General features: G+C 42.0%; 1 protein-coding gene across 1 annotated transcript in view; it reads right to left on the minus strand.

Annotated features, from left to right (window-relative positions):
• UPK3A (uroplakin 3A) overlaps window positions 1-22,398 on the minus strand; it is a 71,969-nt gene that overhangs the window by 32,104 nt on the left and 17,467 nt on the right. The window contains 1 exon segment of the mRNA XM_067000052.1: window positions 20,132-20,233. Coding sequence (XP_066856153.1) covers window positions 20,132-20,211 — 80 coding nt within the window. The 5' untranslated portion in view covers window positions 20,212-20,233.

The raw sequence follows: 22,398 nt of genomic DNA on the forward strand, positions 1-22,398 counted from the left end.
GAATCTAGAAGCTGCCCCATGTTTGGTAAGGGCCTCACTGCTGACCAGAGCTGAGCCAATAAGTGATGTTGTTTGTGCCTCTGTGAGAGCATATTTAAGACAGGGAAAAAAGCAACAACAACAACAAAAAAAAAACACGCTGCTACACAGAAGCTGGGAGAATGAGAGGAGTGTGGAACGGTCTTGCAGGCACCAAGGTCAGTGAAGAAGGAGGGGGAGAGGTGCTCCAGGCGCCGGAGCAGAAGTCCCCTGCGGCCTGTGGTGAGGACCATGGTGAAGCAGGCTGTCCCCCTGCAGCCCATGGAGTACCACAGTGGAGCAGGGTTCCACACTGCAGCCTGTGGAGGAGACCATGGTGGAGCAGGTGGACCTGGACTGACAGACGCTGCGGCCTGTGGAGGACCCCCACCGGAGCAGGCCCCATGCCAGAGCTGTAGCCTGTGGAGAGGAGCCCGAGCAGGAGCAAGTGACCTGGCAGGAGCTGCTGCCCGTGGGGGACCCAGGTTGGAGCAGTTTGCTCCTGAGGGATGGACCCCATGGTACAGACCCATGTTGGAGCAGTTCTTGAAGAGCTGCTGCCTGTGGGAAGCCCACGCCAGATCAGTCCAGGAAGGACAGCATCCCATGGGAGGGACTCCACAGCACAGGGGATGAGAGTGATCGAGAAGGAGCAGCAGAGATGAAGGGCTATAGACTGACCATAACCCCCATTCCCCTGTTCCCCTGCACCACTTGGGGGGAGGAGGTGGAAGAGGGTGGATAAGGGGAAGGCGTTTTTGTTTCTTTCTTTCTTTCCTTTGTTTCTCACTTCTCTAACTTATTAGTAATAGGCAATAAATCTTACTATCTCCCTATGCTGAGTCTGTTTTGCCCGTCACGATAATTGTTGAGCAATCTCCCTGTCCTTATCTCAACCCTCGAGCCCTTTTCATCGTATTTTCTCCCTGTTCCTCTTTGAGGAGGGGGAGTGAGAGAGCAGTTGTGGTGGAGCTCGGCCAGAGAGAAGTGAAGTAAAAGTGTCCTTCTAGTATTACTGACCACATTTCAAGAAGCAGAGCTCTTCAATAGCTTTGATTTTGATTTTGAATAAGAAGGCATTAACTGGGGAAATTATTTCAGATGAGAATCATTAACAATGGCAGTGTTTGAGAAAAACTACTCGACCATCCAGATTCAGGTTCAAAGTCATTCTGAATGCTTTCTCTACAGCTTCCTGTAGCAGTCTGTCCTGCCTGAGCACAGCTTAGTTGCTACTGTGTGTTTAGTTACAAGTATGGGTGCTTTGCACATCACAAAACACTTATTCCTTGCAGCCTAACCAGATGCACCTTTGGACTGGTACTTTAGCTGATATTTCTAAATAGGCAGCTTTTACACCTTAAAACTGTGTGTAATATGGATGACTTGTGGTTATGAATGAAACAATGTTGAAAATGAGTGGGCATTGTAGTCATGATTGTATTACTCTGTCTTTTATTTTTTCATGATCATAAAAAAGACAAATATTTTCTTTTTCTATTTTTTCCTGTACCTGTGTTATCTCCCTTATGCTTTATTTTTATCCCTTTGTTTTAGCATGTTCTTACTCAGCTCTGACACTTCCCAAGCTGTTGCTCCCAGAAGCCACATGATAATGTAAAGCATCTGGGGTAGAACAAATCATACATCTTACTGTAGTTTGGCCAATTAAAATGATCAAGAGTGTTTCCATGAAATGGAAGAGGACTTTGTAACAGAAGTCTGAAAAGTAACAGTCTGACTTCTGCCATGTAGAAATCTTTTAATAACAAAACACAGAAACAAAGGAACTAAGAGAAGTGAATACAATGTCCAGATTTTCTAAAGGACAAGCTAAATGTATTAATGCAAGTCAAATTCTGTTGTTTTAGGAAGTAAAATCAAGTCATCCATTTCTGTGTGCCACAGGATCATGTGAGGGGGTGAGGAAGGAACATTACAGTCAGAAAAAATTACGTGAACTCTTAAGTAGTGCCAGGGTAGATTTTATATGTTGGTGTTGCATAGTATTTTGTTGTATCCTACGTTTCAGTACATGTAAAGCATGTTTTAGGCCTTTTGTGCTCATGACTTCCTGAGAACCTATTTTTGATTACCACGCACGCACAGATTAAGAGTCTGTTTTAATGCACAGTCTGAAGTGAGATCCTGGAGAGAAGGTGGGAGGAGAAAGTGACCCAGTGAGACACAAAAAAGCAAAAAATCCCAACAGACAAAGGAGGTCAGTAGAAGAGTCAGACAACAGATTCAGGACTGCAGGTCTTCCAGCAAAGTATTTTCTGCAATGCATTGCACTGGATATCTCTTTAAAATGGGACTGTTTATCCTTAATAGAAAAAGCAAATATAAGTAAGTGAAAAATAGGGAAAGGCTTTTGATAAGTGATTTGCTCTAGGGAATTGTACTCAGGGATAGACACAGAGAAGCTTCATCTTCCGTCTTGTACTTGACACTTTCTAGTTTAAAGAGAACTTGGGAAGATGTATTGGAGAACTATCAGAAAATGTAGACTGAGAGGTACTTTATCTATATTTGATAGTACTGTGCAATATCAGAGGGATGTTACTGATGGATTTGAAGCCTTGGAAAGAATACATAAATAAAACTATCAGTGGAGACATAATATCTAATGCTTTGCAAGTTTCAAAAAAATAATACACATACTCCTTAAAAGAGATCTGACAGCTTCTAGAGCAGGTAGACATGTGCCATAGCATGTCACAATTTCAGATGAGTGAAGAATAGTTGTTGAGTCATTGAACAATAAACTAATGCATGGCATCTCTGATCATTTCTCAAAGCTTAATTGGGGTGTATATGAATAAACGTGAAATACTTCTCAATGGTAATGGCACATTCAAAAGATTCAGTGTGTTTCTAGATAACATCAATTGGCTCAAAAAGTAAGCACAGATGCTAACCACAGGAATATATCAAAGATATCACTGGAAACACAATACACATTCTCTTAAGGTAAACACTCTCCATAGTAAGCCGCTAAGGGATATTTGGAAGAGGAGGATTTAGGTTATTTTAAGTACAAAGAGACTGATTTGTCTGCCTGCATTTATTACTATTATTATTATTATTATTATTGTTATTGTTATTATTATTAATTTCCCCTCTTTCAGCTGTAAAATGCACAATGAAACACCAACACCTGTGCTGGGAGGTGAAATACCCAAACCAATCACTAACTATTTCGATTAGAGAGAAAGTCTTCTGATAGACAGGTTATTTTGTAATTTTTCTCAGTTGGATTATTCAGTTTCTTTGGGCTTATCCAGTAAAGCCAGACTAAACGACAGACTAAGGAGAATAGTGATGTGGAATCAGTGGACAATTCCTAATGCATGTGCTGTCTTGCCTGAGGTGCTCCAAGTGCCTCACACACAAATGGAAAGAGTGGGAGTGTTTCCAGTTTGTGTTTAGTTTGTGTTCAGAACAAGGATATTGCCTGTCTTCTGCAAATGACTACTATACAAAGAAGTTCCTGTTAATGCAACATTGAGTCTAAGGAGAGGTTTGCAGAGAACCGGGCAGGTCAGCTCAGGCACTGCGTCGTGCTAATACTGAAATCTGGCTGCCAGACTGGAAGTGGCTCGTCTTCTGGGTGACTTGAAGAGGAGGTTAAGAATCACAGCTATATGTATCCATAACCACAGTGAGACAGCTACAAAAATTAGGATAGAGGCCACATGCCCAGATTCTTTATGCCCTACTCTTACAGCCGAAATCAAAATAAAAAGGTTTTGGTATTGGTATTGTAAGAGTTTTGTATACCTTTCTATATGGTGGTGGCAGTTAATGTGTCAATGAGTACATCACTGTAAATTCTCAGCACTAAAATGATTGACTCAAAAGAGAGAAGCCAAAATAGAAATCGAATGATGTGTGTCAACCAGCTCTTGATAAGCTTCACCAGATGAATCTTCGCAATTGGCTCATTGTCCTGGTTCCAGTTAGGACAGAGTTAATTTTCCTTATAGTAGCTGGTAGGGTGCTATGTTTTGGATTAGGATGAGAAGAGCGCTGATAACATGCTGATGTTTTAATTGTTGCAGAGCAGTGTTTACACCAGGCCAAGGACTTTTCGGCTTCTTGCTCTGTCCTGCCAGCGAGCAGGCTGGGGGTGCAGCAGGAGCTGGGAGGGGACAGACCCAGGACAGCTGACCCAAACTGGCCAAAGGGGTATTCCATACCATCTGACGTCATGCTAAACAATATATAGGGGTGGCTGGCCGGGGTGGGGGGCGGCTGCTCGGGGATAGGCTGGGCATCGGTCAGCAGGTGGTGAGCAATTGCATTGTGCATCACTTGTTTTTTACACATTATTATTATTAATACTATTATCATTATCACTATTATTATTATTGTTATTATTATATTCCTGTCTTAATAAACTGTCTTTATCTCAACTCACAGGCTTCACTTTCCCGTTTCTCTCCCCCATCCTAGAGAGGGAGGGGGGAGGGTGAGCGAATGGCTGTGTGGTGTTTAGCTGCCAGCCGGGTTAAACCACAACACTCATCCTCAGGCTGTTGTGTTTGCATGACTGAGAACATGCTTGAAATGATTACTATTCTGGCTTTTAAATTTAAAGACGGCTTATTGAATCAGCTTAGTATTAACCAATTTTATCCCCATTTTATCTAATTGGAATCTCAGAAATGGAACATCCCAGCCCTTTCACATCTTGTTATAGAGACCTGTGTTTCTGGCACAGCTGGATGACTGAACTGTTACTCAAGAAAGCCCTTATGCTATTTCTGTCAGCTGCTCCCAAAGAATTCAGAGGGGGATTCTTTGCTTTGTTTGCATGCCTGAGCCAGCATTTGATAATTATTCTGTACATGTGCCTTGCCAAACCGTTCTTGTCCTCTAATCCCTGAAGTAGCTGAGGAAATGGATTGCCATTACAGAGAGATGCACCTGTCATGAAGACCACCTTTTTCGATTACTTGATGTACGGCAGTGTCAAGAGTAATGACTCAGTTTATTTTGTAGTGAGGTTTCATTCAATTGTACAACTACTCTTCCTGGTCTGTGTTTTCCCGGATAAACTCCTATTTATGACTTCCTCCATAGCTACTTCTCAGCAAATCCATCTGAAAAGGCCTGAGGGAAGATACCCATGAACAGATTGTTCTTTAATAAGCTGAGAAGTGTCTTAATGTTTTATGCAGCATACGAGGGTTCACTGTGGAAATTAAAGAGTACCTCAGTTTCAAAAGCTCTCATAAACAGCCCTTTCTTGGAGTTTTTCAATGCACTGTAACTTCAGACTAACTGCTGCTACTGTGTTTCTGCATTTTGTGTGTGAGATCAGCCTCTGTCTGACAGAAGAAGGGACAACAGGGCATTGTACAGCCTTCTCAACCAAGCCTTGTTGCAGCCTTCCTACTTTCTGAAGCAAAGTGATTGTCAAGGTCAAGTGAGGCCCTCTCCCAAAGAGCAGGAGCCCCATGCTGTTCCCTTGCCTGTAAGTGCCCGGCCGTCATGTTCTGTGCTCTGAACAGCGCATAGCAGGCTCACACGCAAGCAGGCAGCAGATGCGGCAGTGGGCAGGAGGTGGGAGTTGTAACAAGAGAGCTTACCCAACAGCTGATGAAAATTTTCTGTCAAAACTTTTTTTTTTTTTTTTCATGGAAAACTATTTGTTTGGTGCATTTTGCTTAGGATAAGTTACTTTTCTGTTGACAAGTTAGACAGCTTCTTAGATTGTCTGTTTTCAGGGCTGATGGAAAGTCATTTTTCTCCAAGACTTCCCAAACTATTTTTATGAGCAGCTCTGTTTTTCATATGTGACAAGGAATTTGAGCTTGCTGTATGAATTAAATGTATACATTTTCTAGGAATGAAATGTGCCAGAGTTTGTATTGTGGTGGAAGTTAGAAACTGTAGAATACATCACTGACTGTGAGAAGGGAGAGTGGGACATAGACGGAGGTGGGCTCATCTATACAAATACACTTAATATTTCCAGTGCATCTCAGTAGGTCTGGGTCTGACTTGTCGAGCCTAACAATTGTTTTTAAGTTGCCCCAAATGCCTCAGCTAATTATAAAAGAGGAAAAAATAAGAATTTTGTTCCTTTACTCCAACAGATGGGATAGAGTGCTCAAAAAGGACTGTAACTTTCCCATTCCTTCTACTAGAGGAGTCCTACAGCTCAACAGTTACTACTCTTTCTCTAGAGTATGCACTGTCATGGTGAAAATGCTTATCGGTTTCTCTGCTAGCAGGACGTATAGCTTGGACAGAGTCATACAAACTGGATAATTTGAGAGTAGAGACCAGAAGCACCCTGGTTGTCAAGGTCATATGCTCAACCATAAGCTCACAGACTATCCCAGTAGAAACAAATTAAGATGAAAGAACACAATAAGATAGCCATTCTGGCAAGCAGCCTGCTTAAATAATGTTTGTTTGTTTTTTTCTTGGCAGGCTGGATAAGTCTGCAAAAGCTGCTAAGTAATCACAGAGTTGAGAATCCTTCACTTTAAAGACAAAGCAGACCAGATTTGAGGCATTTAGAAAACTGGGTACAACAGAGAAAGTTATGAGGTGGCAAAACTGTACAACTGTAGTTTCCAGACTGCTGGAGGAAGCTACCATCAGCGTTCAGGAGCTGATAAAAGTCACTGCCAGGTGACAACAGAGTTGTAAATTTTAAGGGAAGAAAAACTCAGTAGGACTATCATTGATTATGATTTTCAGAAAAGAGAAGTGCTTGCCACCTGGAAGCTAGCTACCAGCCCATGAGACCTGCGTGACTTACTGGCCATGACACAGGCAAAATGATTTGTGCCACAGTGAATGTAAATGCTCAGTTGTAGAGATGCCTTCAGGTCCTGACAGGTGACGCTGCTGAGAGGATCATCTCCTCATGCTGGAGCTTACTAACTGTTCAAGCTGGCATAAACTAGCATTGCAGCTGTGTAGAGGTGTCCACCCTACCTGCTCTGCTGTCTGTGCCCATCACTGAGCGCCTGTTGTCTCTTGTGACTGCACAGGCATTCGTGAGGTGAACAGTGAATTGGTTCTTTGTTATAATCAACCCACTGAAAACAAATGGCTGTTATTAATCCAGACCACTTCTCTGAAAAAGTTCATTGCAGAAACACTCCAGGAATGTCTAAGGAAATGCAGATGCTGTCATGGAAAATGAAAGTAGTCAATGTGTGGTAAGATTTGAGATGAAATTTTAAAAAAATATATAAATCCTCAAAGCTCTAACATTCTACAGAGGGCAAAAGGTTAACATAAAAGCATAACAATAAGAATATCAAATTGAACGGAAGAATGAGATACTAAGTTTTCAGGTTCTTAGACCAGTACCATTGCACCTTTGCTGTGACAATAGTGAGGAAGCCTTAATAATTACAATTATTTTCTAAACAAATCTGAAGTTCCATGAGTGAAGATACACTAAGCTGTGTGAAAGAAGAGCTTTAAGATGAAGCAAGCATCCATGTCTCAAAAACTGTTCCGGAAGAAGCAGCAAAAAATAAAAAATAAAATCTATAACATACAGCCTGAAAAGGAAGCACTAGGAGAAACAAGAGCGAATGTGTGAATTAATATTGCCACAAAAGCTGAAACAGTTTCTGAAAGGCATCACTGTATAACAATTAAGGAAAGCAGTGTTCTGACTGACAAGTTTATACCAACTGGAAGACCTGTTACAAATAAACAGAGGAAAATGTTAGAAACAAATAGCAAAAATCAAATAGCAAAAGCCACTCACAGACTTCATATATTTTAAGAAAGCATTTGTTAGACTTCAGCATCAATGTCATTCTGGAAGATCTTGAAATGTTATGGTATCCAATGAAAATTATATACATTATAAACATTATAGCAAGGCTTAGCTTTATATTTCAACTAAGCCTAGCTTCAGTGAATAGTGTAGCATAGAACTCAGCGTCAAATGAAAATGCCTTCCCATGTTTCAACTTTATGGAATTGCTTGCTTGCTTGCTTTATTATGCAAATGGATAATTATACAGGAAAGAATTTAACATTTGTTTTATATAGTACCAGATAGCTTATTTCACTTGAGATTTAGATTTTGCTGATGATACCGTGACTACCCTACCAACATGGTTGTAAAAGAGCTTGTCCAACATTACAGAAAGTTAGCCTTAATAATTAACAGTGAAAAAAAGAATCTAAAGAGAACTCAACAACTTTCAATACAAATTTTCTGAAAGATGTAATTGACAGTAATAAAGGTCATTCAGAGGGGATTTAAGTAGGCAAGACAACAACAGCTTTCCCCAGCTTAAATGCTTACAGCTTAACACTGCTTGGACTTGCAAGCGTATCAAAAGCAGTATCTATTCAGAGCTCTACCTGCTCAATAAAATATCTCCATCACTGGCTAACACCTATGATATGTGCATTGCACAGTGAATGATGAATTTGCATTTCATACTCATTACAGTGAAACTATATATTTACAGGCTTGAGAAGTACATTCCACATGAAGAGTCACGCATTGACTTCCTAGGTAATCTGAAAAAAATGAAATTGAAAAAGAGCGAAAAAAGAGGACCTGGGAGCAAGATACTTTTGCATCCAAGTATCTTAGGAATGTCCCTTCATTTGATGAGCAAATAGTTAATTTGTTTAATAAAGTATTACATACACAGTGCCATAGCTAGGTCTATGGTACACTTTAAAAGCACAACATCAAAAAATACTGTTAACTTACGCAGCTGTTCACTTGGTATTTACGAGAACATAACCGTCAGGTCTGCATGGAGAGGTCAGGCTGCCAGAAGCTGCCGAACATGCTTGGACTCCCTGCAGGGTGCTCTTCAGCTAAGTCCAAATGTATAGTTACAAGCAAACAGTGTGGGCAATTGCAGAGGTGGACTAAGAACAGCCTTGGACCCCATGCTTAACTGTCAGACCAGGCTGCCATTGGTACACCTCACTGTCTTTGATTTTAATGGAAGATAAAAAACCTTGAATGTGAAATGAAAGTGAAATAATACTTTTTCCCAATCAACATCACTGTAGACTTCCTTTATGAAGTGATAGAAAATAAGCAAAAGACTCGATTTTGTCTTTCAAGAAATGGTTGTCCCATAGCTTCTCCCTAGAAGACAAACTCAGAATGGCTTCTCCTAATGAGCTGGCTATCCAGGATGAACTCAGACAGCCCACAAACAGGGAATTGGTTCTATAGGATTTGTACAATTAACGACTGCCGGCCAGTGGGCTTGAAATGTGAAAATATTAAAACATTCTGCCCAGTATTAACACAGATATGCTAGACTTTGTATCATAGTAAATGCACTCTTCTACCCATCAAATTTCTGTCAATAGTCTTCTTTCATGAACTCAAAACCAAGCTTTGTAAATATTATAACAGATTACTTTTGCTTACTTTTTATCAAAACTAGATGACTAAGAACTAATTCTCAGCAGTGTGGGGTACCTACACTTCCAGTTAATATAAACAAGAGCTCATGACTACTAAAAACTCTTTCTCGTGGATTTAAACAAATCTTTCTCTTTACAACTCAGATGCATTTTATGCCTTCTCATACTCTTCCTACAACTGGCAATAGAACAGACTCATTTTGTACTCATATTTTTATGGTGTGACTCACACTTATTTTTAAAATCATTATTCAGGTAATGTAGCATAATGTATTCTGGAGATTCTGCAATTAGAGAAAACTGCTACCAATAAGATGTCATTTGAATAACTCTGTATTTGTACCTTTTGCTTTAATTCATTGACCCTTAGTACTTCCAGCAGTCCCATTTGGGGATTCTAGCTCTCAAGGAAATAATGAGGTTGAAAACTGCATCATTAATGTCATTCTTCTTGGTGATAAAGGAGAAAAAGCTGTGAAGAAAGGGCGAAAAAAAAAAAAAACACACTTTTTTTTTCTTTTGTTCATGGCAAACATGTACTGCTGATAATAATACTGCTGATTCTGGGTCCTCTAACATGTCACCAGTACTGTACTGAGGTGAGCCCAAACTGCATTAGATGATATGGGGTTTTCTGAAGCTGTTGATCGTCTTTTTCCTAGTTGCTGGGAATGACTTCTCCCCTTCTAGCCCTTGACACTCTGCCTCACATTGACATTTCAGCTTTGGTGAAGATATACCCCAGTTCCTCCAAAGCTCACCTGATTTATCTGCAGCAATGTTTTGCCTTCATTTAGGTGTGAACCTCTGGAGAAATCAAAAGCACTCATTCATTAGTCTAACTGGAATTCTTTTTAAATGGCAAAGAAGCTCCAAATGAAAGCAATGCAGTTTATTCAAACAAGACAGTTAAATTTTCATTTTAGACTGAAAATAAATGCATAAAAGCAAAAAAAAGAGATTTTGAGTATGCCTAGGCTTTAGTCCAGGGCTGTCAGGCACCTCATAGCAGTAGTCACCAGGGATTGTTTTAATAGAACAAAGCCTCAAGGGCAGCAGCCCACGGCTCACTGTCTCCATTTATATCCCAGGTTTTCTGATTGCTCTTGAATGTCAATGATGCTTCGAAGTCCACCAAAAAAACCTCTCTTTCAGAGAACATCCCTTGAGATGCAGCCTTAGGCATCTGTACGATGGCTGGCAGGAGGCCCTCAGAAGCTTACCTGGGTATGACCCCCCATGAAGGGCAGAAGGATAATTCAGGAAGCTGGTTCATCTCCTCATGTTTATTTATTCCTTTCATTAACATTTATAACCTAAAGTATTTTACAAATCACATGATAAAAGTGGGGGGAGGGGGGGTGGTTGTTGTTGTTTGTTTTTTAATTTTAAATTTATTATGCAACAGCTTCAGTCACCTTCCGGTTTACTGACATTTTAGGGAGACCACATTTGCACAGTAAAGCATGATGCCAGTTTTAAGGGACGTCTTGTTTCATGGTATCTGCATCTGGATTTTTAGCAATCCATACAGGAGAAGTGCTCTGAATAGAGGTTTTGGCTGTAGCATAAAAAGAGAGGACCCACTTGCAGATGAAATCCCAATTCTTTAGAGGTCCAAGAATCTCTTGAGAAAGCAACACTCAGTGAGTGATATTTAAATAATACAGCATTCTAATTGGAAAGTTTACTGTGTAGTGGGTTTACGTGGCAAGGTTTTGATAGCATAGGGCCATAGGGGTGGCTTCTGTGAGAAGGATCTAGAAGTTGCCCCATGTTTGGTAAGGGCCCCACTGCTGACCAGAGCTGAGCCAATAAGTGATGTTGTTTTGCACCTCTGTGAGAGCATATTTAAGACAGGGAAAAAAAAACAAACGTTGCGACACACAGCAGCTGAGAGAGTGAGAGGAGTGAGGAACAGCCTCGCAGGCACCAAGGTCAGTGAAGAAGGAAGGGGAGAGGTGCTCCAGGCACTGGAGCAGAAGTCCCCTGCGGCCTGTGGTGAGGACCATGGTGAAGCAGGTTGTCCCCCTGCAGCCCATGGAGTACCACAGTGGAGCAGGGTTCCACCTTGCAGCCTGTGGAGGAGACCATGGTGGAGCAGGTGGACCTGCACCGACAGAGGCTGTGGCCTGTGGAAGACCCCTGCCGGAGCAGATTCCGGGCCCGACCTGTAGCCCGTGGAGAGGAGCCCACACAGGAGCTGCTGCCCATGGGGGATCCAGGTTAGCGCAGTTTGCTCCTGAGGGACGGACCCCGTGGTCCGGACCCATATCTGGAGCAGTTCTTGAAGAGCTGCTGCCTGTGGGAAGCCCACGCCAGATCAGTTCAGCAAGGACTGCATCCCATTGCAGGGACCCCACAGCACAGGGGACGAGAGTGATCGAGAAGGAGTGGTGGCGAAGAAGCGCTATAGACTGACCATAACCCCCATTCTCCCATTCCCCTATGCCGCTCGGGGGGAGGAGATGGAAGAGGGTGGATGGGGGGGAAGGTGCTTTTGATTTCATTCCTTTGTTTCTCACTTCTCTAGCTTGTTAGTAATAGGGAATAAATCTTACTGTCTCCCTATGCTGAGTCTGTTTTGCCTGTCACGATAATTACTGTGCGATCTCCTTGTCCTTATCTCAACCCTTGAGCCCTTTTCATCGTATTCTCCCTGTTCCTCTTTGAGAAGGGGAAGTGAGAGAGCGGTTTTGGTGGAGCTCGGCCGCCCACCCAAGTAAAACCACCACATACTGCAAATTCAACTTTTGAATATTGTCCTTTTTTTAAAAAAAAAAAATTATTTCTGTAACTTTTTGCAAACTTGCAAAGAGTTTGATGCTTCAAAGTTTGTTCCTTAGTAAACTTTTCACCAGCTAGCCCCAAAGCAAACTATATAGGATCCACTATCTTGGTATTTGCAGAAGTCCGAACTTCCAGACTTCAAACCCAAAAGTAGGGTTAAAGGATGGGTTTATTCTCCATAAATATACTTTTGTTGTAAGAGAAAACATCTAGCTATATTTTAATAATGTATATGTTCTCTTCTGGTGATGGTATTATGGGTAGAAAGGGATCAGTAGGGTCTCTCCACTGAGAATCTGAAGGCATCTATTGTTTGGTTGTAGCATTAGCCACGTCCATTAGTCCATTACAGCCATTAGGATGTAACACAGAACAATAATCTTGTCTGTTCACTGTTGTCAGTCATTGAAGACCTCACAGAACTGCAAATCCTGAAGTTCTGGCCAACTTGTACCTAAAAGCATTCTGTATTTTACCCCTAATAATTCACCCTGTGTTTTCAGTTGCACAGTCCTTACACCTCCATTTCTGAACTGAAAGGTGCAGTAAGTTATGTAGCTGGGATTTTTTTCTGCATTGACAGCAGCTGTATTTTACCAGTAAACCGTGTACATACATCTTCCTTCAAGAGGTATTAGAGACTTCATTAATGCTTAAAAAGGTTTTTTGAAATGTCTTGCTGAAAGACTTTATACAAACGCAAAGTATTATTTATATTTGTTATTATTTGAGACCCTTTTTATTCCTTTATGTACTTCTCTAGGATGTTAAATTCAGTCATTTATGGAGTGCTTGGAAAGCTTCTGAACTGTTTGTGACAGGACTGAGAAACGTGTAATGAGAAACCTAAGGGAAAATGGGCTTCATGCAAGAGCAATCCAATTTCCCCTCCAAATAAAATCTATGAGCATCATAACATCAGCTCAGCTACTGCTCACAGTGTAAAATAATTTCATTTGAAATAACCCTTTTCTTCAGTCCTTCCATGTGAGCTGTCTCTTCTGTCACAGTAATAGATTAACAATGATAATCCTAATGAGAGGTGCCACCCATGGCAGCAAGACCTGAGCTTTGGCTTGTAGGCAGTAGAAAATGAATTTTGATATAGAACAGCATCTGAGCATGGCACTGGCTGAGGTAAATTGAAGTGACTAAACTGTATCGATTAGAATCAGTCTGAAAGTTTCATGTTTTCCAGGGGAAGAACAAAGAAAAAAGACAGTTTGGGATATTGGAAACTTTCTTTCTTGTTAGTACACCTTTTGTGTTCAGGGCAGTTCAGCACCCGTTTGGCCCATTTTAAAACTACTGGATGAAGTTCTTAAGGTGTCTCTCGAAGAAGCAGTGCAATTGAAGGAACTGAAATGTTAACATTGGGCTGGATTACATTCTGAGGTATGTGCTCTCAGCTGTAGCATGGAACGAAATGGTGATAAAACATAAAGAGTTAAATATTTAGCTAGAAAATGCAATGAGTACAATACTGGTGACCATTTCTGCATTACAGTCCATGTCCTCTTGGGTCTTGTTTTCATGGGAAACTACTGTGGAATACACAAAAGTCTGAATGTATGGTGCAAGAGATATGGTGCACAAATTTTTCTTCTCACAACAGTTACATGAACCTTCTGTGTGTTTGTTTTTTTTCTTTGTTTGTTTGTTTAATTTCTGTTGGAGTTAGAATAAGTTTACTAAATTAACCTGCATAAAAGCACCCCTGTGATATGAAAATAAAAGCAGGGAGCTAAGGTGAAATGGCTACTCTGCAACCACCCTTACTGCATACAGACAGGCCGAAACAACTTTACATTTTGAATTAGGTTCCTAAATCCTCCATTCAAATTCAGGTACCCTGCATCAAGATGTATTTAGGCAAAAGCCTAAGTGTCTTAAACATTTCTCCCTGACATAAATATGTGCTATAGGTTCTTTGATAATCGGATCATAGTCAGCGCACCATAATACAACTTCAGGGTTCAAACTGTATTTTCCTATCTCTCGAAAATGTTGATAAAATCCTGAAATATAAAATCTCTCTTCTGGGAGGCTGTCAGTCCCCTGACACTCCATCCAGGTACCACACCGAGCCTTTATGCTGACTTCTCTTTCTAGAGCAGAGCATGTTCCGTGCGATCTGAACCCAGGCATGGCCACAGGTCAGCAGCACGGTAGCTCAGAGGAGGAGGCAAAGGAGCAATGCACATCTGCAGCACACTGTACAAACCTTGTACCAGCCTCCTCTCCTGGCTGCCTCAAGTGACTGTAGATGCTAGAAGCAGGGAAGGGGTTAAAGCTAATGTGTTTCTGTCATTCAGGTCAGTCCTTTTACAGTCAAGCCAGGCTTCAGGCTTCGTAAATTCAAATTTCCCTTCACACTAGGCAAGGGAAAAAGTCAAGGTGATACATCTTTAAGAACTGAAGATGAGATCATCTTCTGTTTATAGAAAATGAAATCAACCAAAAGCTGCACAGCAGCAGGCTGAGTGCATTTCTCAAACTGCATGGAAAGGGCACTATCTGGGAATTTCTTTCCAAATGAAAAGGGAGCACATATCCAGCCAGAACTTGTCTTGAAATATGACTCCTAGACACTGCCTTTATTTCTTAGAGAGATTTGATGTTTAGGCTGGTTTTATGTTATTTCTTCTGCAGTAATTTAATTCCATCTGCGCAGTCATGACAGTGAAAAACAGGTCTTTCTTTTTCCACTGGGTATGACTGAGAAATCATGATAGCACTTTGAATCTCATCTCGAAAAAGAAGCATCTGTTGCAGTTATAGAGCTATTCTTAGACATCAAAATAAAGCAATAAAGCCCATGTAAGAAAGCATCCCACCCTAATATTTCCATGATCAAAGGTTCCATAAGAAAAAGGAGTGAACATTATGTGTAAAAAGACCTCGCCCCCATGCAAGCACATACAAACAGATGTACAGACACAAACGCAGATGCACTGACACAGCCTGAGTCATTACTGGATAGAGCATTGCCAGGCAGAGGGCACAAGTGGGATTCCTGAAATACTGACGGAAATGTCACGGGTCACGTTTGCAGCCTTGGCTTGTCCCATATAAAAACTTGGAAAAGGTATTCTTAAATTAGTGTATCCATAAATCAAAGTGATGCCTATGTCTAACCTTGTGTTTTGAAAGCTGAGTGATGTCACATTTTCTTCTCAACTGTTCTGTGCCTTGCATTGCTCAGCGCAAGTCACACTAGGGTCAGCTTTTCTTGTGATTTCTAATTTTAGCAAAGACTTAATAGCTTCATGGAAGAAATAAATCTGTTGTGAGATTTGTCTTTGACTGGTTTTATACACTGTAGCTTTGTCTGGCAGAGAAGAAACAGTCCATAAAACTCTGTGAAAACTCACGAAGAGGTGATTTCACCAAAGTCATCGGTGCTGGCCTGGGGTCAGGTCTAGCTCCTCAGACTGTCAGTCTGGGTCACCAGCCTCTGGAGCTTCCATTGGCAGTTCAGAAAGCAGAGTTCAAATAGGATTTTAGCACAAAGTGTAAGCAGGACTTGAAGGGCAGGGAGGGGAATGAAAAATGCTGATGGTCTGTTGAGGGTCATTACTTGCAATAACAGGGCAAGGAGGCAAAGTATTGCTCTGGCACTTAATGTCTTGGGCTTGATCCCATCTTTCTCTGTCACAGATGGCACAGAGAAAGTAAGATGTCCGTGTAGGGCAATGACTATAAGGAAATGTTTCTCTTGGTCATTAATAAGCTTAGACTGTGACAACAAAAAACACAGTACAAGGGTGTACACGAGGCTGCTGGATCCTCTTACAGACAGCAAGGAAATCAGTACAGCTCCAGGCCAGAAGCCCCATTCTGCCATGACCTGTACCCTGTGGGAGAGAAGGAACCACCACGAAGCGCGGCTGTCCTTGGACACCCCGCAGCACTGTCGGCTGCCAGCCAGCCAGGAGGGGAGAGCTGCCCGCGACAAGTGCATCAGTAAGCAGGAAGGGAGAGTTGTACAAACCACTTTGTTGATTGGAAAGCGCTCCACAAACAAGGCCCTGCACAATCTTCTGGGGGAAATGGAAAGCAAGGGACTGGCTGACAGAAATAGGATGACTTGGGTTGGAAGGGACCTTAAAGATCATCTAGTTCCAACCTCCCTGCCTTGGGCAGGGATGCCACCCACTAGATCAGGTTTGCCAGGGACCCATCCAACCTGGTCTTGAACACCTCCAGGGATGGGGCATCCACAACTTCTCTAGGCAACCTGTTCCAGTGCCTCACCACCCTCAGAATAAAGAACTTCTTCCTAACATCCAATCTAAATCTCCCCTCTTTCAGTTTAAAACCATTCCACCTTGTCCTATCATTATCTACACGAGCAAAGAGTCCCTCTCCACCCTTTTTATAAGAACCCTTTATTTATGTATTGAAAGGTTGCAATGAGGTCTCCCTGGAGCCTTCTCTTCTCCAGGCTGACCATCCCCAGCTCTTTCAGCCTTTCTTCATAGGAGAGGTGCTCCAGCCCTCTGATCATCTTTGTGGCCTCATCATCTTTGAAATGACCTCACCTAGCTTTCAAAACCAGTGTGCTTGCTTGTGTGGGTGCATACATACACACTCCGTGGTAGACGTTACTTTTGAGTTATTGCTGAATTTTACTATGGTACCGAATGACAAACCATTGCAGTATAGTATTACTGCATAGAGGGTCCTACTAGGAACGACACAGGCCAGAAAACCACAAAAAGAAAATCGTAATTACAGTGCAATGCGAGCTTCATTTCTGAAATACTGTATTGCTTTATAACTGTCCTTTCAGTTTTGACTTTCACAAGACTCAGAAAATCAGCTGTGAAATTTCACTCCACCTTCATTTACAACCAAACCCAAGTACAATGCATGGTATAAAAACCAGATAGTCTATCCAAGATCATTATATTAAAGGTTTATGGTGTTTATTAACACATGGGCATATCCTTAGCAGTTTTAGACTGGCACAGCTCCATTGGTACACAGCCAACAAATCCCAGCTGAGAAGCCAGCCTTCAAAGTCCCACCCCAAGGACAGTCTTAGAAGTCACTATCAATTTAAACAAGGTTTTCTTTCTTCATTCTGTCACTTTTTCTCTATTTTTTATCAAAGGGAAGACCCTAATTTTATGTGGTTTTGTGTGAAACAAATGTATGTGGTGTATCTATGTGATGTTCTTACATTTAGTTGCATTCTCTAAGTTTATGTATAACAGAAGAGTGTATTTTAATTGCAAATATATATATAATTTTTCAGATTGCAAAGTTTCACATTGCCATTTCTCCTTGGGCCCTAAATCATTCATAGAACAAGATGAATTATGACTAGTAAATGGAATGATTCTGATACCGTCTTGTATCTTCACTGATCATTTACTCACCCTCTGTCTTACCAGGATAAATTCAAACTCATTCTACATGGAAGGAGGGGGTTTAGCAGAACTGCCACCCTGGACTTCTGGAGGGCAGACTTCGGCCCATTAAGGAGAATGGTTGGTGGAGTCCCTCAGGAGGCAGTCCTGAAGGGCAAAGGAGTCCAGGAAGGCTGGACACTCCTCAAGAAGTAAAGCATAAAGGCACAGGAGCAGGCTGTCCCCATGTGCTGAAAGATGAGCCATCGTGGAAGAAGTCTGGCCTGGCTGAACAGAGAGCTGTGGTTAGAGCTCAGGAAGAAAAAGACGGTTTATGACCTTTGGAAGAAGGGGCGGTCCCCTCAGAAGGACTACAAAGATGTCATGAGGCTGTACAGGGACAAAATTAGCAGGGCCAAAGCCCAGCTTGAGCTTAATCTGGCTGTTGCTGTTTGAGACACTAGAAAATGTTTTTATAAATGCATAAACAAGAAGAGGACTAAGGAGGATCTCCATCCTTTACTGTGTGTGGGGAGCCACAAAGGATGATGAAAAGGCTGAGGTACTGGATGCCTTCTTTGCCTCAGTCTTTAGCAGCAAGACAAGTTGTTCTCTGGGTACTCAGTTCCCTGAGCTAGTAGAAAGTGACAGGGAGAAGCATGAAGCCCTCATAAAAATATCGAATATCCGAGTTGGAAGGGACCCACAAGCATCATGAAGTCCAACTCCCAGGTCTCATAATTCACAAGGAAATATTTAACAACCTGCTAAACCACTTAGATGTAAGCAAGTCTATGGGACCAGATGGGATCCATCCAAGGGTACTGAGGGAGCTGGGTGAAGCGCTGACCAAGCCGTTCTCCATCATCTATCAGCAGTCCTGGCCATCACGCAAGGTCCCAGTCAACTGGCAGCTAGGAAATGTGACACCCATCTACAAGAAGGGCTGGAATGAGGACCTGGGGAACTACAGGCCTGTCAGTCTGGCCTCAGTGTCAGGAAAACTTATGGAGCAGATCATCTTGAGTACCAATATGCAGCATGTAGAGGACAACCAGGTGATCAGGCCCAGTCAGCATGGATTTATCAAAGGCAGGTCCTGCCTGGTGAACCTGATCTCCTACAACAAGGTAACTCACCCAGTGGATGAGGGAAAGGCTGTGGACGTGGTCTACCTAGACTTCAGTAAAGCTTTTGACACCATTTCCCACAGCATTCTCCTGAAGAAGCTGGCTGCTCAAGGCTTGGACAGGTGTACTCTTCGTTGGGTTAAAAAACTGGCTGGGTGGCCAGGCTCAAAGAGGTGTGGTGCATGGAGTTGAGGCCAGTCACTAGTGGTGTCCCCCAGGGGACACCAGGTCCCCCCCAGTACTGAGACCAGTTCTCTACAATATTTTTATTAATGAGCTGGCTGAGGGGATTGAGTGCACCCTCAGTAAGTTCACAGACAACACCAAGTTAGGTATGAGTGCTGATCTGCCTGAGGGTAGGAAGGATCTGGATAGGCTGGATCAATGGCAAAGGCCAACTGTATGAGGTTCAATAAGGCTAAGTGCTGGGTCCTGCACCTGGGGCACAACAACCCCATGCTGCGCTGCAGGGGGAAGAGTGTCTGGAAAGCTGCCCAGAGGAACAGGACTCAGGATATTGGTTGATAGCCAACTGAAGATGGCCAGAAGGGTGCTCAGGTGGCCAAGAAGGCCTACAGCATCCTGACTTGTATCAGAAATAGTACGGCCAGCACCACTAGGGAAGTGATCATTCCCTGTACTCTTCTCTGGTGAGGCTGCACCTTGAGTACTGTGTCTCAAGTACTGTGTTCAGTTTTGGGCCCCTCAGTACAAAAAGGACATCAAGGTGCTGGAGTGTGTCCAGAGAAGGGCAACAAAGCTGGTGAAGGGTCTAGAAAACAAGTCTTATGAGGAGTGACTGACAGAGCTGGGGTAGTTTAGCTTTGAGACAAGGAGGCTCAGAGGAGACATTGTACTTTACAATTACATATTAGCAAGGTGTACATCAGTCTCTTCTCCTAAGCACTAAGTGATAAGAGAAAAGGAAATGGCCTCAAGCTGTGCCAGTGGAGATTTAGGTGGGATAATAGGAAAAATTTCTTCACTGGAAGGGTTTTGAAGCTTTGAAACAGGAAGTAGTTGAGTCACCATCCCTGGCAGTCTCCAAAAAAACACGTAGATGTAGTTCTTAATGACATGGCTTAAATGGTGGACTCGGCAGTGCTAGGTTAAAGGTTGGACCAGATGATCCAGAGGTCTTCTCCAATGTAAATGATTCTATGAATAAACAGCATTCTTACAGACATTCTTAAAGTTTTCATCATAACTGTATCTGATTATTTTAAAAGCAGTGACTGCATTTTCATTCAATTTTCATGTGAGATGGTGATAAATATTCATCTTACCATTGGAAGGCTGAGTCACAGAAAGAATTGGTTAAAAACAATTACACTCATCTTGGGGAACCTAGTGTGAGAGATCAAGAGCTATATATTTTTTTCCCTGCTATTGCATTTTGTGACATTTCGTATGTTCCAGGCACAAACAGCATAGACTTACCTGAGTTTGTCTTCAGGATACCATGTAGCAGCTTCAACTGAGAGGTTTTCCTTTCTTGCACTGTAACTTCCCTGCTTCATTTACTACATGCATTACTAGTTTCTGCAACACACAAAGTACAGTGATTATAGACAAGCTATTTCGCTACACAATCCTAAACCAACTCAAGAGCAGGTCCATGTTGGGGTCAAGTATTAAAGATAGATGTTTAAACTGAAAAAGGCTGTTCTCAGACTGTGCAAATTAAGTGATGGTTAGCATTGCAGAGCTTCTGAGCACTTGTGCTATTTTTATTCCATGCCTTTCTACCATTCCCAACATTCTACAAGTGTTGACCAAGATGATTTAAAACCGTGACCAAGACCCAACAACATGACTACATAGTATTTGTAATCACAAGTCATTATCAAGTTTAGAACATATCAATATGCAGCAGAGCACTCTGCCACTTCACCTGGAAGGATCACCACTGTAGTTGGTGGCCATCCCTCATACAGACATTCCATTGACAGGATAACACTGATCTTTGACAGTAGGTTCAACAGCATTTGTGGGCAGACGGGAACAAAAGGGCTGACAGGAGTGGGACCCGTCTGGAGGGCAATATTCAACTGCAGTCACAGACAGCCCACCTGCTCTCATTCATTCAGCAATCCTGATATAGCTCATTTTGTTCATCTAGCCACCTGACACCAGTACCTTATAATTTGCTATAACAGGCAAAGATAATGACAATCACTACATTTGTGATTTCTGTACCTTCCGGTCCAATTTGGTGGTTAGATGGCTCCCTGGCCAGCCCAAGGTCTGGAGCTACTCAAACTGCAACCCACTTTCCAAGGCTTAGAAAAATTGATGTAGCCTTTTGTGGTGGTTTTACCATGCTAGGCAGCTGAACGCCACAACCGCTCTCTCACTCCCCCTCCTTAGATGAGGAGGGGAAAAAGTAAAGGAAAGAACAACTCACAGGTTGAGATAAGGATGATTTAATTAAAGGAAAAAAAAATAATTATTAAGGAAAGATTATTATTAATTAAACAATTTAACTAAACAATTTAACTAAACAACAATTTAACTAAAGGGGAAAAAGGAAAGGGGAAAAGGGAGGGGGAAAGGGAAAACGAAACAAAACAAGTAAAGGCTATGTGGAAGTGCAGAGGAAAGAAATTACTCTCTACTTCCCACAAATGAGCGATGCTTGACCACGTCCTTGAAGCAGGGCCTCAACGCACGTAGCCGGTGTTCGGGAGGAGGACAGACGTTTTCACAACGAGAGCCCACCCCTCCCCTCTTCCTCTTTTTTCCACCTTTTATTGCTGAGTGTGACATCATATGGTATGGAATATCCCTTTGGTTGGTTTAGGTCAGCTGCCCTGGTGATGTTTTTTCTCACATCTTTGCCCACCCCTAGGGGAGTTAGAGAGAGTCCTGATGCTGTGCCAGCACTGTTCAGCAGCAGACACAACACTGGTGTGATACCATTGCTGTTTTAGCTACGAGTGCAGAGCACGGCACTGTATGGGCTGCTGCAGGGAAAGTTAACATCCCAGCTCGACCCAGTACACCTTTAAAAAAAAAGGCATCATCTTACCTTTGGTGTTATTACTCAAACTGAATAGCTAAAGTTTAAGAGTCATTTACCAGTAGAAAAACACATATATAAACAAGAAACCAGCAGAAGAAAGAAATCTTAAGTTGAATAACACGAGGACAATGAATGAGAATGTATGTGTGCATGTACATGCATGAGTGTTTGACAAATATTTATCTTTTCATTGACTTTTCCTAAGATCAGTCATTCTATAAATTACATTATAACTTTAAGCAACCATTTCAGAGACATTGTGGCACTGCATTAAATAATTGACCTTTATTTCTGCTGTCCAACTAAGATATTGGCCGTTCTAAAATTAAAAACCAGTATCAATAAAGATATGATACAGAAATGTATGTGGCATCTCACCATTGAACAATTTTAATTCTAAAATGAAAAGCTCTGGTTTTTTTTCCAAGGTTCATTCTGTTGCACAGAAAAAAAAAAAAAAAAGAAAAAAAAAAGCCCAGCATGACTAATTTTCTGCCTTAATTATAACAGGCTAGCTGAACTGCTTCAGAGCTACGTACTGTAATTCCTTTAAAGCCATGCCTAGAATGCAGTATGGATGCCATTAGGCAATTATATACCACTCTGGGCTGCTTATCATACCAGTGATACCAGAGCAGGAAGAAAGCACTTCCTGCACTGCCCACAGGCTAGTCTTACATTA

The sequence above is a fragment of the Anser cygnoides genome, chromosome 1, assembly GCF_040182565.1.
Source record: "Anser cygnoides isolate HZ-2024a breed goose chromosome 1, Taihu_goose_T2T_genome, whole genome shotgun sequence".
Taxonomy (NCBI): Eukaryota; Metazoa; Chordata; class Aves; order Anseriformes; family Anatidae; genus Anser; species Anser cygnoides.